Raw genomic sequence first — 25827 nt, forward strand, 5'->3', positions numbered from 1 at the left:
TTTATAAAATTCATAACATAATGTGTCTCTTTGCTCAGTCTTCTGCTTTTCTCCCTTACCTTCAGGCTCCATTTCTAGCTCCTCACTCTCATGAGGTCATTTCTGACTGACGAACCATCAGTCTGGCCACTCAGCACTCTGGTAGAGACCCTCATGCCCTATATTTAGCCACATGGAACTATTTAAAGCACTGAGAATGCATCATGTGCTTTCCTTCCTCTTCATTTTTGCACGAGTTGCTCCTTCTGCTTCTTTGGAAGTCCTTTCTCTTCCTCTTTGGTCAACTCCTATTCATCCTTCCATCCAGGAAGCCCGGGTGAGGTCTCTTTCCTATGTGCTGACTCAGATGAATTCTGGCCTCTTAAGGAGAGGGAAAGAGAAAAGGGGAGTTTTGAGGAATGCCAATGGATATGTTTTGCTCACTTTTGTATCTTAATACCTAAAATAATATTTAATAGCTTTTTTTTGTTTTAATTTTTATTTTGTTTGCTTCTGTGTTTGCTACTGGTGTGAATAGTGGTACACATTTGAAACTGCTGTCTGGGTTTTGTATCTTTCCATTAACTTACTAGTACTGCTAATTCTGTTTAAAAACTCACTTTGTTTAGGTGGTAGGTCACATACTTAGTAGTTATATTTATTACTGCTATGTCATAGGTCAGGGGTTGGGAGTAAGTAAAACTTTTTAAGAGGTCGATTAATTCAGAACTTCATCATTCTGTACTAGTTCTAAAATAACTTGTTAGGCTCTGACTAGCCCTGATGAAGTATTTTTAATATGCAAAACATCTATTCAATCATTCATTCATCCATTTCATCAAAATTCAGTAACTGAAGAAGAATTAGAATCAAATCCATCAGAAAGAAACATTAAGTCTAACTGTTGGATAAACCTTTATACATATTATACATAGTGTACTTAGTACTTTATGATATACTGTCTTATTCGCTAATTTTACTAATCATGTCACTGATGTTTTATCATCCAGCTCAATTGTGTGGCATATTTAGAAAACTGGATCTTATAAACTCAAATTGACTCATGCTACCCACTACTGGTCAGATGGACTGGTTGGGCAATTAGAAAGGAAAGATGTTCAAAGTCTATAGTACGCCTGGCTACTAATGGAAGAAATTCAGAGTAGAGGTCCCTTTTGTTTACCACAGTGTACTAGCGAGCCTCTGGGTTTGCAAAGGTAGCTAACCAAGGGCCGAAAAGCTAGATTTCTCTTCACCAAAAAAGTGTGAACTAAGATGTAGGAAGGACACAAAGGAAGCCCTAAAAACAGACGATAGAGGAGATTTACAGAGCTTCTAAGAATGCCAAACCACATTGTAGGATCCTGGATTGCAGTTGTAAAGAGAAGAGGCCAATGAGAAATTCCCATAGACAAAGTAAGAAAGATAGTTTAAGAGCAGGGATGTCTAATGTGTAATTTTCAGCTGTTGGCATTGCCGTGATGGAAAGTCACTCTATATCTCAAACAGTTAGTGAAATATACGTTTTGAGGGTGGGAGGATTAAAAAAAATGGCCAAGTTCCACTGGTGTATGGATGGAGAAAGAGAAGACAATCTGCTAAGGAGAGGAGTCGGCTCTATGACTCTTAATTATGTTGTCACACTGCCCTCTACTGGGCTGTCAGTATCCACAGCCTGGCTGTTGAACCACCTGACCGGCCCCACCATCTGTGGACAATTTCCTGCACCTGCTGACAAAGTATGTGTTAAGCTCTAGGCCTAGGGAGTAGTGCAAATTGATTAAAGCTGTTGTCTTTATCTTTGCAAAATACAGGCAGTTTCCAAACTATAACAAAGAGGCTTCTCCATCAGAGTTGTGTATTTTATGTTAACATTAGATCTGCGTGTTCCCCTGGGATTTGAAGGCATGGATAGTGGCAGCTTGGCTATGATTGAGGACCAAAATGTGGGCATAAAATGATACTGGACAATTATGTTATTAAAAAAGTCTGGATGATCTGCAAGAGCGGTTAAAATAATTTCTAGTTATTTAATTCAAAATAAACTTTCCCTCATTAGGGATATTAAGTTAGAACAAAGCTAGCCTACTCCCTAGCAAAATAATTTGGTAGCTATTCTGATGAGTCCTATGCCAGGCCAGCCTCATATGTTTTGGCTGGGTTTAACTGCAAATCCTAGTTGCAATTCGACCAATTCAGACCTGCTTAAATCCTTGCTATTCCAGGCTTTCCAAGTAAAACAAAAGGAACGCCCCTCCCTTCACTAGCGTGATACAATGTAACAAGCATCATACTTGGTAGTGGAGATAACTAGCTACATAAGACACTTCTGCCCTCCTTGAGCTCACTGATGGCTGGCGGAAAGAGCACGCTATTGACATGTCCACAGTACCCCCTCCCTTTAGCAAATACAGTGCTTGGCTAAGACCCATTATGTCTAATAGGTACGTGATAAATATGTGTTGAATAAGTGAGGGAATGAATGAAGGAACTACGCAGTATGCGTAAAGGTTAGGAGTCTCCCAAATAGCCTGTTTTGCTACATACTAGCTCTGTAAATCCCTGAAGCCTGGATTGCCACCTCTGTACATCAATCCCACAAAGTAACTGCAAAATGCTTAGCACACTGCTTCCCCCCAGCAAGCAGTCAATAAATGTTTAATAATATAATGTGAAAAGGGCAAGGAGGAAAAGGAGTGATTAAATATGGGGATTCGAATTCCTAGATTATGTCTATATACGTACGTTTAGAAGTATGGGGCAATGTTGGATTTGGGGAATTTTTTTATGGTGAATAAGGGATCTATTTTCCAAAACCAATTTATTCCACGTGGTAGGAAACATGATCTCTGGAGACAGTGACTCACATCCTTAAAATTCCATAACCAGTGAGAGAAAATCCTTGGGTTAACTCAAGTTAAAAAATTCTGAGGGGGGTGGTGGGTGGGAACCTGGGTGGCTCAGTCGGTTAACCGTCTGCCTTTGGCTTAGGTCACGATCCCGGGGTCCTGGAATCGAGCCCCGTATTGGGCTCCCTGCTCAGCGGGGAGTCTGCTTCTTCCTTTCCCTCTGCCCCTCCCCCTGCTCATGCTGTCTCCCTCACTCTGCTCTCGCTACCTGATATGGTAGGCAGAATAATAGCCCCTAGAACCCGTGAATTTTACATGGCAAAAGGAACTTTGTGGATATGACTAAAGGTATGGAGTTTGTGCTGGGAGATTGTCCCGGGTGAGTCAGGAGAGCCAATCTAATCATGGGTTCTTAAAAGCAGAGAAACTTTCTTGGCTGTAGTCAGAGATGTGATGGCAGAAGAAGGGTCAAAGACATGTGACATTGCTAGTTTCGAAGATGCTGGAAGGGGAACAAGAGCTGGGACATGAGCATTCTCAATCGGCAAAAGGCAAGGAGATGGACTTTTCTGTAGAAGCTCCAGAAGGGAGTGCAGCCCTGATGACATCTTCATTTTAGCCGGGTAAGACTCATGTTGGACCTCTGACCTCAGAGTTGTCAGATAACAGACTTTTGTCGTTTGAAGCCACTATGTTTGTGGCAATTTGTTAAACAGCAATAGGGAACTCATACACTAGGGAAACGGTAGAAACCTAGCGTCCGCTCAACGTCATCTGCCCTGAGGCGACGTGCTCAATGTGCTCCCTCTAGCTTCCACCAGCGCCTGCTCCTCGGTCCCCAGGGATACCCTGATGGGACAATGAAGTAGATAATGCAGAGAGAAGAGGCAGCGGGAATTCTGATGCTACCTGAGCCCCCAGTTCCAGTTATTTTTGAGGCCATAGTCATGCTAGCCCTTTGGTTATACAAGGTAATCTATTCTATTTGAGCTAGTTGGTTTGAGTTAAATGTCTGTGACTTGCAACCAAGCAATCCCGCCTAAATCATAAACCTATGGTAAGTGAGGGATGGCCAAAGGAGAAGAATTGTTTGCTTGTTTTTGTTCTTTTTTTGTTTTTTGTTTTTTTAAATTCTTTTTTTTTTTTTAAATTTTTAATTTATTCCTTCGACAGAGAGAGAGAGACAGCCAGCGAGAGAGGGAACACAAGCAGGGGGAGTGGGAGAGGAAGAAGCAGGCTCCCAGCGGAAGAGCCTGACGTGGGGCTCGATCCCAGAACGCCAGGATCACGCCCTGAGCCGAAGGCAGACGCTTAATGACTGAGCCACCCAGGCGCCCCTATTCTTGTTTTTTAAAAGCCTTTGGGACAGTAGCTGATAATGGCTTAATGTGATTTCATAGCAACCCACTGAGAAACACAGTATCCTACTTTAGATGAGGAAAGTCATATTTATTGGCTAAGTGGCTCTCCTACAAGCAAGAATATTCTGAATTTAAAATGTTAAAACCCATATTGGTTTGCTTTGTTTGTCTCTGGTGAAGCACATTGCACATAGAGTATCCTGCCTTGCGTTTTATTGCTGTTGTTATTGTTATCAAAACAGAGCCACACTTCTTCAAGGCCTCACCGCTTCCTGTTTCTGCAGTCCCAAACACTTTTCTTTTCCTCTGCACCCAATAAACTCAATGCTCTAGAGTCTAGACAAGTACTGGACAAAGCTGCTTAAACCTAACTGGTGGTGGTGGTAATAGGAGGACTTTTAAGCACTGGTCACGTGGTCATTTCTCCTAGAAAAAAGATAGAATTAAAAAGCAGGCACTGTTATTCCTGAAGCACCTTATAAGGCTCTGGATGTTCCCTCCCAAGAGATATTTTATAATTTAAATGAAAATATATAATGCCACACAAAATCCCTGACGTTTGTCTTCCTGGAATACATATCTGTTTGTTCTTTTAATTTTGCTGATAGGCAAGGACTATGTCTATTGGTGCCACAAATAAGGTAAAAAGAGTTGTAGCTGCATCATTTTTGCCCCCGGGCACACTGCCCCTCTGAAGCAGTTACTGATTATGCCCACGGAGCTTCTCCATGAGGCTCGTTGTCTGCTTTTTCTTCTTGGAAGGAATACGGACTGCTCAGAGAAAAAGAGATGAAAATCTCTATCATTAGAGGACTGAAAAGCAAAGGGGGTAAAATCTGACTATTATATTGTCTTTGGTAGAAAATAAGGGGATTTGGAATAAACGTCTTGTCTGCTCTTTGTTTTCTGGGTTCTGAAATTTTTGTCTGGCTTTGTTTCTGAAATTTTTGTTTTTTAAAACAAAGAGAAGGGAATGTTCATAAAACTTGGTAAGATGCCAAAACACTACTAGTGGGCCTTCAGGTCTTAGCTTACATGATATTTTATTCGTTTGTCCCAAAACATTCAGTAATTATCGTGGGTCCTGCTGAACAAATCGAGCATGTTCCTCAGCGCTTCGGTGCAGGGCTGTGCAGGTGAACGGTACCCAGTGCAGTTGTGTAGTGCACAACTTCCTCTGTGGCAGGTGGTCCTCACCCTCCCGGAGAATAAGTCTGGTGATTTCTAGAAAGTCTTGCTGGAATTTTCACTCTTTTCCCTCAGAGTAGAAAAAGTGCTCCTATTATGTGTTCTATGATACCCAGTCATAACACTTTACCCATTTATAAAGGTGTCATCCTGTTACATTGTAAACTCAGATGGGGCTGTGATTGTACCTATCTTGTCACTTTCTAGGGGCTAAGAATGCATCAGTAAATTAAACAGTCAATAATCCCTGGCTTTCTAGGAGCTGATAATCTAGCAAGAGGAGAGAGTAAACAAGTTCAATATGTAGCCTACAAGGAGGACATAAATACCATGGAGAAAAATAAAGAAAGTGAAAGGGGCTTTCTCCTCACACACTTTATTTAAAAAAAAATTTTTTTTTTTAAAGATTTTATTTATTTATGTGACAGAGAGACAGCCATCGAGAGAGGGAACACAGCAGGGGGAGTGGGAGAGGAAGAAGCAGGCTCATAGCGGAGGAGCCCGATGTGGGACTCGATCCCGGTAAGCCGGGATCACGCCCTGAGCCGAAGGCAGACGCTTTAAAGACTGCGCTACCCAGGCGCCCCTATTTTTAAAAATGTTTTAAAAATATTTTTTATTTATTAGAGCGCACGAGCAGGATCTGGGGAGAGGGGCAGAGGGAGAGGAGGAAGCAGACTCCCCACTGAGCAGGAAACCCACTTGGGTCTCCGTCCCAGGATTTGGGGATCATGACCTCAGCCCAAGGCACACGCTTAACCGACTGAGCCACCCAGGCACGCCTCTCCTCACCTACATTAGATCTTTGCTCAAATGTCACCTTTTTTTTACTTCGAGATAAGAAACATTTGGAGGTTTAGAGTAGAGGAGAGGTACGATCTATCTAAAAAGGAAAACATTTAGGAATAGTACAGTAGCCACACTTAGCAAAATCAAGTAAGGCACTTATCAGATCTCCACTTTGCCAGGAATCAGGCCACAGCTAATAAAGTTTAATACAGAATATAGAGAACAAGGGCTCAGCCTTTCCCCTCCAAAACTCTTGACATAAGATTCTTTCTTAACACTTTTGTTGTTGTTGTTGTTGTTGAACACGTTTTTACAAAAATCTTGGAGAACCCGCGTCTTCTAACCGGGGCTGGTGTATCTTTGCAAAATAGCACCCCACGCCTTCTGCAGTATCACCCTACAGATCCTGTGCACCTGATTGGGGTGCCTGAGGCTATAAGCTATCCTTTCAAGCCTCTCCAACCCGCCCTTGTTAAGCAAGCGTCCTTATAAGGAAATGACATCTTGGATACTCCTCTCTACTTAACACACATTCATATCCGGCATTTTCACACCCGCTACGCCCGTGTACAGGCATACATGGATGTCTTCCCTCCTACTCTCCGGGGTCTCACTCCCTAGTCTTTACACAAGAGCCCACGAAGCACGCCGGCGTTCCTGGCTCTCCGCCCGCCCAGCGCCGCGCAGCCTTCTGGAAGCCGTAGGCCAGGGCGTTCCTCCGCCCCAGAACTACAACTCCCGGCAGACTTTGTTCCTCTCCACCTTCCTCTTAGCGCGTGGCCTGCCGGGAGGGGGCAGGTAGCGGGCGGGCGGGGTCCAATGGGTGCCGGCTCCCGAGGAGAGGGCGGAGGAGAGGAGGAAGGAGGCGGACTCTGGGCCCCGGCCCCATTCATTGCCGCGGCCGGCCGGGCAAGGGTCCCGTGTTTTCGGAGTCATGGAGGCGCTAATTCCTGTTATCAACAAGCTCCAGGATGTCTTCAACACGGTGGGCGCCGACATCATCCAGCTGCCTCAGATCGTCGTGGTGGGAACGCAGGTAAGAGACGAGGGCGGCGTCCACCCAGGCCAGAGTCCGGGGTGCGGGCTTGGTGGGGGGCTGCGGCAGCGCCCGCTCCCAGCTGGCCTTTGCGGCCTGTAGGGGGAGGGCGCTGCTGGGGGCGCCGGGGCTCCCCGGGCTCTGCGGCGCCTTCCCGCCTGGTGCTGCGTTGCTTCGGGCCTGGGAATCCGGGCCCGGTCGGGAGGCGAGGGGCGGAGCCGGCGCGGCGGGCCCCGCGGGTCCCGGGGGCGGGCGAGGGGAGGGACCGGCCGGCGGGCTCAACTGGAGTCCGCGGGGACCGGGCGCGGCTTGCCCGGCGGGCCGCTGCTTGCAAGGGCACCTGGGGGACGCGCGGGGCACGCGGGGCCACGCTGGGCTTGTGCTGGGCGAGCCAGCCCTTCCTCGGTTGGTTTTAGGGCGGCAAGGTTTTTTTTATTCCCCTCCTTGCCTTGCTCAGGGGCTGCGGAGTCAGTTTTGGAACCGCGGGGTCTGGGCTGAGAAGGCCGCGGCTGTGTGGCACCTGAATGTTTTCCTGCAGTGCAATCCCTTCAGGTTTCGGGAACGCCGAAGCAGTTAAAAACAAAAACAAAAACAACCCAAAAGCAAAAAAAAAAAAAAAAAAAAAAAAAAAACAACCCACCGGTACCTGGTTTGAGGAAGGAATAACCAGTTTTTCTGAGTAGGCTGTGGTTTTTGTCTTCCATCCAAATTGGGCATTAAGGTTCCCTGGTCTTTTCATTTTGGGTCTCATTAATAGTGTAATTTTTTATATGCAGAAATGTTGAAGAAACAAATTTCTAGAGTGATAGAGAAGTATAAGTTTCATTTTCTCTGCCTGCTGCTTTTCTTGGTTTAAGAAGAATCCAAGGACTTTTACCAGAGTTCAGAGAAACGCATTTTAGAGATTACTTGGTAAATTGATTTTAAGTGTTTTTATTTCTTAATGATCTTAGTTCTGTTTTACTCATTTTCTGTTGCTACATCTTGCTACAGTATTTTAGTGTAGAGTATAAATATTAGGAGAGAATACTATAGAATATATTCAAACACTGGAAACCTTGAAAACCATAGGCATCCTGCACTTTTTCTTTCTTTTAAATATAGTAATAGAAATTATTTCAGAAACACATTGGCTTGGTCTGCTGTAGGATTGGTATAGATTCTGGTCTCTCCTGCCTACATATATTGTAGTATTTGAAACTCAATATTTGTAATGATTGGACACTGAATCATCAATATAATATTGTGAACAGTATTTTTATTTAGCATGTTTTGTTCACTGCTGTGTTCCTGTTCCTAGCTCTGGAACAGTCTGGGGTATGTGGTGAGTGTTCTATAAATACTTTGAATGAATGAATATTGCTCACTGTAACTAGCTAATATTTTAAAACACTGGGACTTCTAGCATCAAAACAGATCTGTTTTTGAAAATAGAATTAAAGGAGATGAAATAAATCTTCTTTGGTAGTAATTTGGAAGTCTTTCCTGTCTGTGGACCAGAAACTTTCCATATACTTGTAAGAGATTCTCCATGCTTTTTAAGCTTGAAGCAGTAAAAGAATCAGGGCTATTGTGTATCAGCATAAATAGTTTAAAATCAAGAAGGAATTTTCTTACACAAAATTGAGTTTTATTTCCGTGAATAAACCTGTTGGCAGAATTGGGAGGGTCAGAGTAGAAAAGTAAAGATCTCACTGTTAGGAAAGTCATTAATGTGTGCTAGCAAGAACCATCCTAGTAGTGACAGGTGTATGCCGTGTTTGTATTTTGATGTTTGAAATTACTCAGAAGGGAAATTAGTTGTTGTTTTAAGTACACTCTGCATTGGGTTTGAGCTTAACCCTGAGATCAAGAGTCACATACACGCTCTACTGACTGAGCCAGCCAGGCGCCCCGGGGAAATTAGTTCTTAAAGACTTGATTTAATGAAGTTTATCTCCGTTTAGGTCTTTATTATACATATTGAAATTCAATTCTTTATTATTCAGGTACAGCAGAAATAAATAAGATTAAAAACAATGTCTTTTTTCCCCGTACTTTCCTCAGTATGTTGAAGAAAATCTTGTGCTTGACTTGAATACAAGTACACCACTACTTTGTCATCTATGCCATTTAATGTTTTGTACATTTATACAGCACATGCATTACATTCATATTTAATGGAGTAGTGTACAGTGAGTTCCAGACATAGTGTTCTGACAGGTAAACTTCTCAGTAGCAGTGATGATGTCTTCATAACACAGGTATAGTCTCTCTTACACATTACCTATACCTTAAGTGGCTGTAGGTCCCATTTTATTGAACTTTTTAGAACAGTGATTTGCAAACTTAGTGTGTATGTAAGAATCATTTTGAAAATAAGTTCCTGGATTCCATCCCCAGAGATTTTGATTTTCTAAGTCTAGGTTGGGCCAGGCATCACAGGTGATTCTGATGCGGTTGGTTCATTGATCCTAACTGAAAAGAATTTTAGTGTGTCTTTGACTTTAAAGTGCACGAAACGGAAAAGACAGGAAAGCTGAGCTAAGGGCATACTACCATCCAGTAGCATGTTGATCATGGTGGCATTCTGATTCTTGATTTCTTAAATTGCCCAAGTAATACTTACTTCAAGCCTAGTGAGTTGGAGGAGCTGAGAGGGAATCAGTTTATAGCTGTAGATCATTCACAGCTTTTATGGTTTAGCTAAGTAGTTTTCTTTTTTCTCTAGCTGAGAACATCTGTGTGGAAAGCACTGAAGAGGGGAGAGAAAAGGTTGATACTTTTAGAGCATGGTGTACTTTGCAGGTGGAGAAGGAGATAAGAGTTAACTTTTGTGACTCAACTTGGGAAATTTAATCAGTGTTTTTTAAGTTGAGAATTAGAAGGGGGAGCCCACCCAGGTATGTAATCCAAACCACCACCCAGTATAGGAATCCCAGTGCTGATGACATTAACTGAGATGCTGGCTCAGAGTTGCTAGGAAGGAACTTTTCACTTTACCTTTTCAGTGATTTCAGCACTCCACCTTTAGTAATTCAAAAAGGAACCTTGGGTTTTAAATGACCAGTTTGCAAACCAACCTTTCTTTTTAATTTAACATTTAAAAAATTAAAATATTCCTATAACATAAAATTCACCCGTGTAAAGTTCAGTGGTTTTTAGTATACTCACCAGGTTATGCCACCATCACCACTAATTCTCGAATTTTTTTTTTTTTAAGAACCTTTTTATTATGCAGGAAAGAAACTCTGTACCCGTTAGCAGTCATTCCTGATTTCATCCTCCCCCGGTCCCATCCGCTGGCAACCACTAATCTATTTTCTGTCTGTGGATTTGCCTGTTCTGGACATTTCAGTATAAACGGAATCCTACAATATGTGGCCCCTTGTGTTTGGCTTCTATTGTTCAGCATGTTTTTTAGGTTCATCCATGTATTTTTTATGGCTAAGTAATATTCCGTTGTGTAGGTATGCCACAGTTTGCTTATCCATTCATTAGTCGATGAATATTGGGTTGTTTCCAGTTTTTGGCTATGATGAATAATGCTATGAACATTGTTTACAAGTTGTTGTGAGGACATGTTTTCAGTTCTCTTGGGTATATACTTAGTAGAATTGCAGGGTCATTTGGTAACTCCTTTAACTTTGAGGAACTGCCACATTGTTTTTTTATTGTGGCTATCCCATTTTACATTCCCTCCATCAGTGTATGAGGGTTTCAGTTTCTGCACATGGTCACCAACTCTTGTTACTGTCTTTTTTAAAAAAGTGCTAAATTGGGGCACCTGGGTGACTCAGTTAAGTGTCTGCCAAGGTCCTGGTTTGGAGCCCCGCGCCGGGCTCCCCGTTCAGTGGAGAGGCTGCTCCCCCCACCCATGTCTCTCTGTCTCACATAAATGAAATCTTTTTAAAAAGTGCTAAATTAGTCTGGAATTCTTTATTTTAAAAAAGGACCCCCTCCCACATTGCTATCTACATGTGAGTTCCTGAAATCTTGCCCTCTCCTGCTGGATATACCTTCGTTTGTTTTGGGTTCGTAGAGGTGATGATTTCATTAAGTTTAGTAATTTCATGCCAAATATTGATCATAGTTTTCATTCCTATATTGATTTCTTGTGAATATTCTTAGGTAAACTTACATTTTTCTTTTTTTCCTAGTTTCTTTATATAGCTCATGTGCTGCTCCTTTTTTAGATTTAAAAATGAGGTGAAATTTATATAACATAAAACTTGCCATCCAGAGTGTACAGTTCATTGGCATTCAGTACATCCATGGTGTTGTGCAATCGCCACCTCTTTCTAGGTCCAAAACATTTTTATCACCCAAAAAGAAAACTCCATACCCATTAAGCAATCACTTCCTATTTTTCATTGTCTCTCCAGTCCCTGGCAACCACCAGTCTTCTTTCTGTCTCTGTGGATTTACCTATTCTGGATAGTTCATAGAAATGGAATTGTAAAATATGTGGTATTTATGTCTGGCTTCTTTCACTACATAGAAAAAGTTAAAAAATTAAGAAAAATACATTTTTATCTGTTATATTAATATCAAAGAATTAAGAGGCCTGTCTTATACAATGAAAAATAAAAACTTAGTTAAAAGCTGAATCAGTTCTGGGTAATGTGACATGAATGAATATTTACCACTTCCATTTTCCAATTGATGGTAGTTATCAGAGAGAAGAAGCTAAAAATATGACAAAGCCTTTTCAGTGAAAGTCTCAGTCTCAATCCAGAGCACTGTAAATTTCAATACAGTACAATTTGGGAGAAACTAAAAGATGACACTAAGACCAGGCACACAAATCTCTAACGCTTAAATATATAGATAGTAAATCAATTTGGGGAAAATGTGGAGATGAAAAAAGCAGAAGGCATTGCAGTACCAAGTGAGCCCTATTTTCAGAGCAAGCTGCCTGTGACTTGCCATACTGAAATTTCTGTAGCCACTCACCTTCCTGGAAAGAGTGTGGATATTGGGTGTTTAAATCCCTGGGGAAAACAAGCACTGTTCTAACCAGTTGTTGAGGAAGCCAACATTATTCGTAATAGGTAAAAATGAGAACCTATAAACATGTTTTGTTTGGTCTGTATGTGAATCTGTTGCAATTGAGATATACTTGACATAATACAGCATTACATTATTTTCATGAGTACAACATAATGATTTGATGTACAGATGTAGTGAAATGATCACCATAATAAGTCTAGTTAATATTCATCACACATAGTTGAATTTTTTTCCTTATGAAAATTTAAAATTTGGGGGAGCCTAGGTGGCTCAGTCGTTAAGCGTCTGCCTTTGGCTCAGGGCGTGATCCCAGGGTCCTGGGCTCGAGCCCCACATCAGGCTCCTCCGCTGGGAGCCTGCTTCTTCCTCTCCCACTCCCCCTGCTTGTGTTCCCTCTCTCGCTGGCTGTCTCTTTCTCTCTCTCTGTCAAATAAATAAATAAAATCTTAAAAAAAGAAAAGAAAAGAAAAAATTTACTGTCTTAACAACTTTCAAATAGAAAGTACAGTGATATTATCTATAGTCACCATACTATTCGTTACATTCCTGGGACTTACCTTATTGGGAGTTTGTACCTTTGACTATCTTCATCCATTTCACTACCCCCTGCTTCTGATAGGCATTTGCTTTTTTTTAGATTCCACATGTAAATAAGATCATGTGGTATTTGTCTTTCTCTGACTTAGTGTAATGCTGTCAAGATCCACCTGTGTTGTTGCAAATAGCAGGATTTCTTTCCCTTTTTATGGCCGAATAGTATTCCATTGTGCATGCATGTGTGTATCAGTAGTCTTTTAAGATCTTTTGTATTGCTGTGATAATAGTTGTAACATCTCTTCTATTTCTGATTTTGAGTCCTCGTTTTTTTTGGCAAGCCTAGCTAAAGATTTGTGTATTTTTTATTTTTTTCAAAACAACGGCTCTTTGTTTCATTGATTTTTTTTTTCCTGTTCTCTTTTTAGTTTCTATTTCACTTATATATGCTTTAATCTTTGATATATTTAATTCCTTTACTACTAATTTGGGCTAAATTTAGTCTTCCTTTTCTAGTTCCTTGAGGTGTAGATTTAGGTTGTTTATTTGAGATCTTTTTTGTTTGTTAATATAGGCATTTATCATTATGAGATCCTCTGTTAGAACTGCTTGTGCTGCATCCTGTAAGTTTTGGTATGTTTTATTTTCATTTGTTTAAAGCAGTTTTTAAATTTTTTTTCATCCATTTGTTCAATAGCATGTGGAGATTAGTCTCCCCATATTTACAGATTTTTCGGTCTTGTAATTGATTCCTGGTTTCATACTATTGTGGTTGGAAAAGATGCTTGATATCATTTCAGTATTCTTAAACTTACTAAGATTTGTTTTGTTTTTTTGCCTTTTTTTTTTTTTTAAAGATTTTATTTATTTATTTGACAGAGACAGCAAGAGAGGGAACACAAGCAAGGGGAGTGTGAGAGGGAGAAGCAGGCTTCCCACCAAGCAGGGAGCCCAATACAGGTCTCGATCCCAGGACCCTGGGATCATGACCTGCTGAGCCAAAGGCAGACGCTTAACAGCTGAGCCACCCAGGCACCCCTAAAATTTGTTTTGTGGCCTGATATATGATCTATGCTGGAGAGTGTTCTGTGTGTGCTTGAGAATAATGTGTATTCTGTTAGTTTTGGATGGAATGTTCTATGTATATCTCTTAAGTCCATCTGGTCTAATGTGTTTTTTTCCTTAAATTTTAAATCCAGTTCACTTAACATACAGTGTTATATTAATTTCAGATGTACAATATATTGATTACACAATTCTGTACATTATTCAGTGCTCATGATAAGTGTACTCTTAAACCCCTTCACTTATTTCACACCCCCCCCCCCCCGCCAATCTGGTAACCATCAGTTCTCTATAGTTAAGAGTCTACATAGAGTAAAATCATACGGTATTTGTCTTTTTCTGACTTATTTCACTTAGCATTATACTTTTTAGATCGATCCATGTTATTATGAATGGCATGATTTCATTTTTTATGGCTGAGTAATATTCCACAGTGTGTGTGTATGTATGTATCTATCCATCTCTCTGTCCATCTATCCTATCTATACACACCACACCTTCTTTATCCATTTATCTATCAATGGAAACTTAGGCTGCTTCCATAATTTGGCTGTTGTAACTAATCCTGCAAAAACTGAAAGGGTGCATATGTCTTTTCAAATAGCATTTTTTAATTTTTTGGGTAAATACCCAGTAGTGGAATTATTGGGTCATATGGTAATTCTATTTTCAGTTTTTTTGAGGACCCACCATACTGTTTTCCAAAGTGGCTGTGCTGGTTCGCATTCCCACCAATAGTGCATGAGGGTTCCTTTTTCTCCACATTCTTGTCAACACTAGTTTCTTATGTTTTTGATTTTAGCTATTCTGGCAGGTGTGAGGTGGTATCTCATTGTGGTTTTGATCTGCATTTCCCTAATGAGTAGTGATGTTGAGCATCTTTTCATGTGTCTGTTGGTCATCCCTATGTCTTTTTTGGAGAAATGTCTGTTCATGTCTTTTGCCCATTTTTAATTGGATTATTTGTGTTTTTGGTGTTGTTGTGTAAGTTCTTTTATGTTTTGGATAATAACCCTTTATTGGGTATGTGATTTGCAACTGTCTTCTCCCATTCAGTAGACCAGCTTTTAGTTTTGTCAATTGTTTCATTTGCTGTCCAGATCTTTTTATTTTGATATAGTCCCAGTAGTTTATTTTTGTTTCCCTTGCCTTAGGAGACATGTCTAGAAAAATATTGCTCTGACACATGTCAAAGAAATTACTGCCTGTGCTCTCTTCCAGGATTTGTGTGGCTTCAGGTCTCACATTTAGGTCTTTAATCCATTTTGAGTTTATTTTTGTGTATGGTGTAAGAAAGTGGTCCACTTTCATACTTTTGCATGTAAGCTGTCCAGTTTTCCTAGCACTATTTGTTAAAGAGACTTTTTCCCATTTGCATATTCTTGCCTGCTTTGCCATAGATTAATTGACCATTGTGTATTTATTTCTAGGCTCTCTTCTGTTCTATTGATCTATGTGTCTGTTTTTGTGCCAGTACTATACTGTTTGGATTAATCTAGTTTTGTAGTTTATCTTGAAATCTGGGATTGTGATAATCTCCAGTTTTGTTTTTCTTTTTTCAGATTACTTTGGCTATTTGGGGTCTTTTGTGGTTCCATACAACTTTTAGGATTATTTATTCTAGTTGTGTGAAAAGTATTTTGATAGGGATTGCATTAAATCTGTAGATTGCTTTGGGTAATATGGACATTTTAAAAATTTTGTTCTCCCAATCCATGACCATGGAATATCTTTCTATTTTGTTTGTGTCATCTTTATTTTCTTTCATCAGTATTTTATGGTTTTTAGAATATAGGTCTCTCACCTCCTTGGTTACGTTTATTCTTTGGTATTTTATTACTTTTGGTACAATTGTAATGGGACTGTTTTCTTCTTTTCTTTCTGCTGTTTCATTATTAGTGTATAGAAATACAACAGATACCTGTCTGTTGACTTTGTATTCTGCAACTTTCCTGAATTCATTTATCAGGCCTAGTAGTTTTTTGGTGGAGTCTTTAGGGTTTTCTATGTATAGTATCATGTAGTCTGCCAATAATGAAAGTTTTACTTTTTCCTTGTCAATTTGAATGCTTTTTATTTCTTTTCTTGTCTGATTACTGTGGCTAGGACTTTGAGTACTGTGTTGAATAAAAGTGGGGAGAGTGGACATCCTTATCTTGTTTCCGATCTTAGAAAAGCTCACAGTTTTTCCCCATTCAGGATGATGTTAGCTTTGGATTTTTCACATATGGGCTTTATTATGTTGAGGTGTGTCTCCTCTAAACCTGCTTTGTTGAATGGATTTTTTTTTTTAAGGTTTTATTTATTTTAGAGAGTGTGAGCTAGGGGAGCAGCAGAGTGAGAAGCTGAGGGAGAGAGAGAATCTCAAGCACACTCCCCACTGAGCGTGGAGCCCGGTGTGGTGGTCGATCTCACGACCCTGAAATCATGACCTGAGCTGAAATCAAGAGTTGGTCGATTAACCAATTGAGCCACCCAGGCGCCCTGGTGAATGGATTTTTTTACTTTGTCACATGTTCTTTCTGCATCTATTGAAATGATCATATGGTTCTTATCCTGTATTTTGTTGATGTGATGTAGCACATTGAATGATTTGTGGATATTGAACCACCCTTGCATCCCAGGAATAAATCCCAGTTGATTGTAGTGGATGATTTTTTTTCCTCAGGATTTTATTTATTTATTTATCAGAGAGAGAGAGCACAAGTAGGGGGAGTAACAGGTAGAGGGAGAAGCAGGCTCCTCATTGACAAGGAGCCTGATATGGGACTCGATCCCAGGATCCTGGGGTCATGACCTGAGCCGAAGGCAGATGCTTAACTGACTGAGCCACCCAGGCGTCCTGTGAATGATTTTTTTAAATGTATTGTTGGCTTCAATTTGCTAATATTTTATTGGGGATTTTTGCATCTATGTTCATCAAAGATATTGGCCTGTAGTTTTCTTTTTTTGTAGTGTCTATCTGGTTTTGATATCAGGGTAATGCTGGCCTCATAGGATGAATTCAGAAGTTTTCCTTCCTTTTCTATTTTTTGGAATAGTTTGAGAAGACTAGGTACATGTTTGGGAGAATTTGCCTGTGAAGCCATCTGGTCTTGGGGAGTTTTTGTTTTTGTTTTTGCTTTTTTTTTTTACCAATTCAATTTTGTTATGAGTAATTGGTCTATTCAGATTTTCTATTTCTTCCTGACTTAGTTTTGGAAGATTGTTTTCTAGGAATTTATCCATTTCTTCTAGATTGTCAATTTGCTGGCATATGAATTTTTTTTTTTGGTAGTATTCTCTCAATTCTTGTATTTCTGTGGTGTTGGTTGTTCTCTTTCATTTCTGATTTTGTATCCTCTACCTTGATGATTCTGGCTAAAAGCTTATCAGTTTTGTTTTATTTTCACAGAACCAGCTCTTGGTTTCAATTTTTTTTTTTTTTTTGTACTGCTTTATCATTCTCTATTTCGTTTGTGTTCTCATCTTTATTATTTCTTTTCTTCTGTTCACTCTGGGCTTTGTTCTTGTTCTAGTTACTTTAGGTGTAAGATTATTTGCGATTTTTCTTATTTCTTGATGAGGCATGTATCACTGTAAATTTTCCTTTAAGAATTGTTTTTTGCTGCATTTAAAGATTTGGATCGTTATGTTCATATTCTCATTTGTCTCCATGTATGTTTTGATTTCCTATTTGATTTCTTCATTGACCAGTTGGGTGCTTTTTACTATGTTGTTTAGCATCTATGTATTTGTGATTTTTCCCAGTTTTTTCCTTGTAATTCATTTTTAGTTTCATACTGTTGTAGTCAGAAAAGATGCATGATATGATTTCAGTCTTAACTTTATTGAGACTTGTTTTTGTAGCCTAACATGTGATCTGCCCTGGTGAATGTTCCAACAAAAGGATGTGTATTCTGTTTTTGGATGGAATGTGCTGTATATATTTAAGTCTGTCTAGTCTAATGTGTCATTCAAAGACACTGTTCCTTGGGGTGCCTGGGTGGTTCAGTTGGTTAAGTGTCCAACTCTTGATCTTGGCTCAGGTCTTGATCTCAGCCAGCTCAGGTCTTGATCTTGGCTGGCTCAGGTCTTGATCTCAGAGTTGTGAATTCAAGCCCCAAACATAGACACTGTTCCTTTATTGAATTTCTGCCTGGATGATCTGCCCATTGATGTAAGTGGGGTGTTAAAGTCCTCTGCTACTGTTGTGTTACTATTAATTTTTCCTTTTGTGTTTTAATATTTGCTTTATGTATTTAGGTGCTCCAATTTTGGGTGCGTAGATACTTAAAATTGTTATATGCTCCTGTGGGATTGACCTGTTTATCCTTATGTAATGTCCTTCTTTGTCTCTTGTTACAGTCTTTGTTTTAAAGTCCATTTGTGTCTGATAAAAGTATTGCTACTCCAGCATTTTTTTCATTTGTTTTGGCATGGTATGTCATTTTCCATACTTTCATTTTTAGTTTGAATGTATCTTTAGGTCTGATGTGAGTTTCCTGCAGGCATTTTATAAATGCGTCTTTTTTTTTTTTTTTTTAATCCAGTTCACCACACTATGTCTTTTGATTGGTGGAGCATTTAGTCTGTTTACATTTAAAATAACTATTGATAGGTGTGTACTTTTTGCCATTTTGTTAATAGTTTTCGGTTGTTTTTGTAGTTCTTCTCTGTTCCTTTTCTCTTGCTCTCTTTCCTTGTTATTGATGACTTTCTGTAGTGTTATGCTTGATTTTCTTTATTTTTTTGTGTGTCTATTGTAGGTTTTGGGTTTGTAGTTACCATGAGATTCATATGTAGGGTCCCAAGTATACAGCTTTCTATATTAAGTTGGTGGGCATTTACATTTGAACACATTCAAAAAAACTTTTTTACTCCCTCCTCCATGTTTTAATTATATGTTGTTAGATTTTGCATCATTTTTTCATAGATTTCTTATTTCTAATTATAGCTTTCCCCCCCTTACTTACAGAAGTCGTTTTATCATTTTTTGTAAGGCTGGTTTAGTGGTAATGAACTTCTTTAATTTTTGTTTGAGAAACTCCTTATCTCTCCTTCAGTTCTGAGTGATAAGCTTGCTGGGTATAATATTTTTGGTTGTAGATTTTTTTTTTCCTTTTAGCCCTTTGAATATATCATGCAAAGTTTCTCCTGAAAAATCTGCTTATAGTCTTATGAGGTTTTCCTTCTATGTTCTTTTTTTTCTTCTCTCCTACTGCTTTTTAAATTCCTTCTTTAACTTTTGCCATTTAAATTACGTTGTCTTGGTGTGGGCCTCCTGGGTTCATCTTGTTTGTAACTTTTTGTGCTTCCCGAACTTGGATGTCTGTTTCCTTCCCTTGGTCAGGGAAGTTTTCAGCTATTATTTCTTCATATCATTTTCTGCCCCCTTTTTCCCTCTCTTCTTCTGGGACCCCTATAATGTGAATGGTAATTCACTTGATGTTGTCTGAGAGATCCTTTAGCCTAGTTGTCATTTTAAAAAATTCTTTTTTTCTTTTTGCTCTTCAGCTTGGATGCTTTCCATTACCCTGTTTTCCAGATTGCTTATCTAGTCTTTTCTATCCTCTGATGCTCTGTTGATTCTCTCTAGTGTATTTTCTATTTTAGTTAATGTTTTCTTCAAGTTTGATTACAGCTTTTTAGTATTTGCTACCTCTTTATTGAAGGTGTCACTGAGTTCTCCCACTCTTCTCTACAGTCTTGTGAACATTTTTATGATCATTACTTTAAACTGTGTCAGGTACATTGCTTATCTCTGTTTCAGTTAGTTTTGTTTTTTTTTTTTTAGGTTTTGTTCTATTTTGTTTGGAGCATATTCTTTGGTCTTCCATTTTGCTTGACTTTGTTTGTTTCTATAAATTGGGTTGGACAGCTACTTTTCCTAAACTTGAAGGTATGGTCTTGTGTGTAATCATCCCCTGTGTAGACTGTGTGTGTTTGGTGACTTTGGCTGGCTGGGCCTGAGTCTGGAGTGGGGCCCTGGGGCACTCTGTGCTGTGGCTGCCCTGGTGGAATGGCCAGTGAGGAAGTGGGCATGTGCCTGGGTGGTCCAGGGGCTTTCCATTCAGAGGGTACACTGGCAGCACAGTTGAAGTGAGTGCAAGCTTGGGGGTCCTAGGTCCCTCCCTACAGAGGGCACCCTGGTAGGGCAGCTAAAGCTGAAATGGATAGGAGCTGGTCCTTGGGTTCTCCACACAGAGGGTGCCCTGGCAGGATTGCCGAAGCTGAAGTGGGTGCAGGCTGGTATGTCTGGGGTTACTCAGTTCAGGGGGTGCCCTGGTAGGGTGACTAGAGCCAAGACTTGTGTGGACCAGGGTGACCTGGAGCACCCTGTGAAGGGGATGCCCTGTTAGGGTGACTGCAGACAAGATGTGGTGCAGGCCAGGGGATCTGGAGTGCTCTACTTAGGGGATTCCTTGGTGGGGTGGGTGGAACTGAGGCAGCATGGGGCAGGGGTTCCTGGGGTGCTCCATGCAGGGGGGTCCCTTGGCAGAGTGGCTGGATCCAGGCAGGTGTGATCCAGGTAGTCCTGGAGTGCTCTGTGCTGGGGTATGTCGTTGCAAGCTGTCTTGAGTCAAAGTGGTATGGGCCTGTGGTGTTCTGGGGTACTTTGTTCCTGTGTCACCTTGACATGACAGCTGGAGCTGTAATGAGTGCTGACCAAGGATGTCTTGATGTGTGCCGCACTGGTGGTGCCTTGATGGGATGGCTATGGCTGATGTAGGCTAGGGACCCAGTACTCTCTGAGGTGGTAGGTTGGCTTTGGCACCTGGAACCCTGCTCACCATCTGCACTATCGAGGTGGAAGGTGAATGTAAACTACCGGGAGAGAGTCCCAGCAGCTCTCCCACTATCTGGTGGAGTTGTATGGCTGGATCTTTTTTATACTAATTGCTTTTTTAAACCACAATTGTTTTTTTGTTTTTTTTTTTCCTGAGCCCCAGGGCAGATGAATCTGCCCATAGTCCCTTTGTACTATCCCTCCCTATTGCAGCTCACAGCGTTGGGCGTAGAGGTTCTCTTCCTTATGGTGTCTGGTTTCTCTGTCTTTCTTTCCATTTTCTCTGTGGCCTCTCTGTGTTCTGTGGTATAGAAGCTATTCAGGCAGCCCTCAGTTCTTTGGAGGAAGTGCTGTATAATTAGGTGTAGATTTGGTGTGTCTGGAGGAGGTGAGTTCAACATCTTAAGTTGCCATGTTGGACAGGACTCTTGTTTATTGTCACGTTTTAAATTTATGGTATTTAATTGTAGTTTTTATTATATCTCCCTGATTATTAACAAGTTTGAGCATCTTAACTTTTGTCCTTTTGTCGTTCTGTTTTTGTAAGTTTCTGTTCCTATCTCATTATTTTCTATTTGATTATTCATCTTTTTCTAACTAATTTGTAGAAGTTATTTTTGCATTTTGCTTACTAGTTCTTTGTCAGTTATAGGGATCACAAATGTTTTCCTCTTAACTTTTTGTATGAGTAAAAGAAATTTCAATTTTACTGTAGTTGAATTATCAAATTTTTTCCTCTAGTTTGTACATTTATGTATTAGGGAGTCAGGAAGGTATACTTTAATATTCTCTAATACTTTTTAAAATTTGTAATTCATTTGAAACTTTCTTCTTCTTTATTTTGTTTTTTCACAGCTTTATTGAGATGTTTTTATATACCATAAAGTTCACCTACTTGAAATGTATAACCAGTAGTTTTTAGCAAGTCTGTAGAGTTGTGCAACCATCACCGTAATCTAGTTTTAGGTATTTCATCATCCTAAAAGGAAACCTTGTATCCGTTAGCAGTCCCTCCCCACTTCCCTCTATCCTCAGTGCTTGGCAGCCACTTAATCTACTTTCTTGCCTCTTCTGGACATTTCATATAAACAGGATCAAATAAATATGTGGCCTTTTGTGACCGACTTCTTTCACTTAGTGTAATGTTTTTGAGGTTCATCCATGTTGTAGCATGTATCAGTACTTTATTTCTTTTCATGACTGAATAATGTAAAAAAAAATGTATAATATTAAGCACTAGTCTCAGTTTTTCCAAGTGGACTAAATTTCCATATTATGGTTTCTGAGATGACAACAGTGATAGAATAGTTTCCTAATCTCTGTATGACTTTCCCATAAAAATGGGACAAATAGAATAGGAAACCCAAAACCCATGATCATTTACAACATTTTCAAATATTTATGTATTTATTTTAGAGAGTGAGAGAGCAGTTTGCATGAGTGGGAGAGAGAGGGAGAAAGCATCTCAAGCAGACTGCGCTGAGTGCAGAGCCTGATGTGGGGCTCAATCCTAGGACGCTGAGATCATGACCTGAGCTGAAACCAGGAGTTGGACACTTAACTGACTGTGCCACCCAGGTGCTCCTACATCATTTACAAGAAAATGAGTTGACCATGTTTCTCTGTAAACCGTCCAGTACCAGTAGGTTGGGGATGAACCACAAACAGCTCCAAGACCTGTGTATTATTATCTATGTAGGAAGAAGAGGGAAGCAGTGGATCATCTGATGAATCTGGGAATCAAAAAATAGAAAGTAATCACTGGAAATTTTGCATGGCCAGTTTAAGAATACCAGCTGAAAGTGGGTGGGGTTTTGCACCACAGATAATGGGTGCGTGAGAGAGGTCTGTGGTCAAGTCTTAAGGGACTAGAGCACCTTTGTGAAACTGAAAACTAACCAACCAAAGCTCCTTTCCAGGACCAAGTCTCAGAGTGCAAAAGAACTGAGAATATAACAGCATTGCCTGAAGAATACAGCAAAGGAAAGAGAAGATCCTGATAAAAGTGGTGGCGAGAGAGACAAGATATCAGAAAACAACTATATTTTTGAACATTGAATGTAAATGAGGGAGTTTTAGAGTGTGAAGTTAGAAGAGCTATTCTAGATCAAGCTTTTTTTCTAAAGTTTAGAAAATGTTGTCAAATCTCACAAAGTTTTTAAAGAAAAATGAGACTCAGAATAGCAGCCCTGTAGACAAGAAAGCACACCAGAAAGACAAATCCACAAAACAAATGAAAACAATTAGATATTAAGACAAAAGGCAAGACAAGACATAATCACAAGGCATTAAAAAAACAAGTTTGCAAGAGAAAAAATAAAAACTAGGTGATAAAACTATTAGAAATGAACAAACAGTTATTTTATAAATGAAGGGAATGGAAGGAATACAAGAGCAAAGAAACATAACAGTACCTTGAGAGAGAAAGATGAAAAGGAAAAACATTAAAAATAAGGGTAAGAAAGAGTTGTAAAAAGAATTTGACAGCAGTTAACATATTGAAAACAGTCAAAGAAGATCCAACATATGTATAATGGGAGCCCCTTCCCCCCCCCCATTAGTGAGGGAACAGAACAGATGCTAAAAATTTAACTGAATTAAAAACAGATTTGAAATTCCATTTTGAGAAAGTACAGCACATACCTGAGAACATTGACACAGAAAGACCAACTCTGAGATGCAACATAGTCTAGTAAAATTATTGAACTTTAAAAGAAAAATAAAAAGCCCTCAGACCTGCAGGCAAGAATTCACAACGTCCCTTAGAAGGAAAATCAGATTATTGTCATATTTTTCGACAGTAACCATTCACGAGAGAAGACATATTTATGAAAAGACTTATGAGAGAAGACACAATTTATTGTGGAAATTTTATATCTAAGATAAGAGTGTATGATCCCAAGATTTTATATATAATCAAGCTGATTTTCAGGTATAAAAGTCACAAACTTATATGTATGCTAGAATTTGAAGAATATTGTTTTCATTACCCCTTCCTGAGGAATTTACTAAATAACAAGCTTCAGAGAATCAAAATGACTAGAGAGACATTAATATAAGGACTGATGTTAGCATGACACTTGCAGAATCATATGATGGCTAAAAGGGGGAAAGTGTGACTGTAAAGAGGTGGGAAAGAGAATGGAGGGATCAAATGCAAAACATTTAAAAAACTATTTTCAGTTATCTTACTGGTGGTGGTAGCATTGATAGTATTTGGAGACTTTGTAATGTGAGATAAAAGCAAATGAGTAATTGTGTATTATTCTAATTCTGTCATGAACTGTGTCCTTGAGAACCATGATTCTTGGTGTAGAGGAAAAGATAGACACAACTGAGTTTGAGAAATGTATGCATGTGTATGGGATGGGTGGGGCAAGTGTTGGTAGCTGAGATAGAGAAATAAGCCAAATGTTTAACTCCAGGAGTTTTTAAAAAGAAGAAAAGATAACCCCTCTTTTTCAGGGGGGGGGGAGGGAAGGGAAGAAGTAGAAATTAACAGTATTAGAAAAATAACTAAAAAATGAAATCAGTGAAAGATTTGACCAGTAAAATCAATTTAATAATCAACTGGAAAATCTGGTCAGAAGAAACAACATAAAGACAAAATATTAGAAGAAAAATGAACAATTTCTAAGAATATTATGAGCAGTTATGCCTGTAAATTTGAAAATTCAGAGAGTTAGATGGTTTCCTTTTTTATGGACATGTTTTATTAAATGCATAAAGAACAGGAAATTTCCATGTCATTTAAATATTTTTAGAATACAGAAAAGAAATGATAAAAATCACTTTTTTTTTTTTTTTTTTTTTTAGTGAGAGGCATTAACTGAGACACTTAACACCTGGCAATACCAGGTGTGGCACATAATCTTCGATTTGACTATTCCAGTCAACATTCTTGTTCTTTATCAGAGGGGACCTTTCTGGACAATGTCAATGGGTCCCTATGTCCTCTGGCATCTGATATGATTTGGAAATGGGGAGCCCTGGCAGGAATTGGAGAAAAGAGGAGATTAAAGTTCGGATATTTATTTCTGTGGCTCATTCTCCGTATGTAGATGCCTTGGGCTGGCTTTCCCTCTTTTGAAGTCCTAGTCTTTTCTTCAGGGCCTATGGGTGGTAAGAACTTCTCTATTGTCACTAGCCTGGGTTATTGTGCTGTTCCTTGTGATTTCTGTGAGCCTTAGCCTCAGCTTTGTAGACAGTCTGCTTGTAAATAAATTCTCCTTAAATTAACCTAACTCGAGTGGGCCATCTGCTTTCTGTAGACTCTTTTTGATACAATAGATGAATTTAGGATTTTTGCCTTTCTAGAAAATATGAAAGTAAAAGTTGTACTAGTTTTGACTAAGAAGTATAGCACAGAAAAAATATTCTGTACAGAAAATATTACCTATAAAGTTAAGAAAATTGTAAACATTAAAAATGTATAGATTGGGGTTTTATATATTATTTGATAATCTACTGTTTTAAAACATATTGTTATGGGGCTCCTGGGTGGCTCAGCCATTAAGCGTCTGCATTCGGCTCAGGTCATGATCCCAGGGTCCTGGGATCGAGCCCCACATCGGGCTCCCTGCTCAGCGGGAAGCCTACTTCTCCCTCTCCCACTTCCCCTGCTCGTGTTCCTTCTCTCGCTGTGTCTCTGTCAAATAAATAAAATCTTAAAAATAAATAAATAAATAAATAAATAAAACGTATTGTTGTTGTTAAGTTTCCTGTGTGTGACCATTGGATGTGGTTATATAAAAGAATGCCCTTGTGAGTGTTCTTAGAACTAGATATGCTATAATATTTAGAGATGAAGTGTCATGATATATATAATTAACTTAAATAGAACAGAAGAAAAAGAAGTGTGTGTGTTTAAGAACAGACATAAAGCTAAAAGCATGCGTCAAAATGTTAATTGGTGCATCTTAAGATGTGACCATCCACTGTTAATATTTTCAAAATTCTTGTGGCTTTGAAATTTTCATAATAAAAAGTTGGGAAACATTCAGAACAAAAAATGAAATACATGGATAAAGGGCTTTATAAGCTAATAATAATAAAATGCCAGCATTTGAACAGTCACTGAAAAATACAGAAAGCCTTTAAACAAAATGATCCTTGCCTTTAGTAGTAAAGGAATGTAAATTTAAATGAGTTGTCAGTGTTCATCTATCAAAGTAGCAAAGATTCAAAAATGTGATAATGCCCAATGCTGATGGGAGTGCAGCAGATTACGTGGGAAGGATAGCTTGGTTCCTGCTGTCTTGTGTG

At 39.4% G+C, this 25827-nt stretch overlaps 1 protein-coding gene across 8 annotated transcripts in view; it reads left to right on the plus strand.

The window, feature by feature from the left end:
* The first annotated feature begins 6972 nt into the window (after positions 1-6972).
* Positions 6973-25827, plus strand: part of DNM1L (dynamin 1L) — a 45087-nt gene continuing 26232 nt past the window's right edge. For 3 of the 8 annotated variants that reach the window (XM_045811936.2, XM_045811933.2, XM_045811937.2), the window contains exon 1: positions 6975-7202. In XM_045811936.2, the coding sequence (XP_045667892.1) occupies positions 7101-7202 (102 nt within the window). In that variant the 5' untranslated portion in view covers positions 6975-7100. Of the gene's footprint in view, positions 7203-25827 lie in introns of all 8 variants that reach the window. The other 5 variants (XM_045811935.2, XM_045811932.2, XM_045811930.2 and 2 more) reach the window with 4 other exon arrangements.

The sequence above is a fragment of the Ursus americanus genome, chromosome 25 (genome assembly GCF_024610735.1).
Source record: "Ursus americanus isolate L20-20 chromosome 25, mUrsAme1.1.p, whole genome shotgun sequence".
Taxonomy (NCBI): domain Eukaryota; kingdom Metazoa; phylum Chordata; class Mammalia; order Carnivora; family Ursidae; genus Ursus; species Ursus americanus.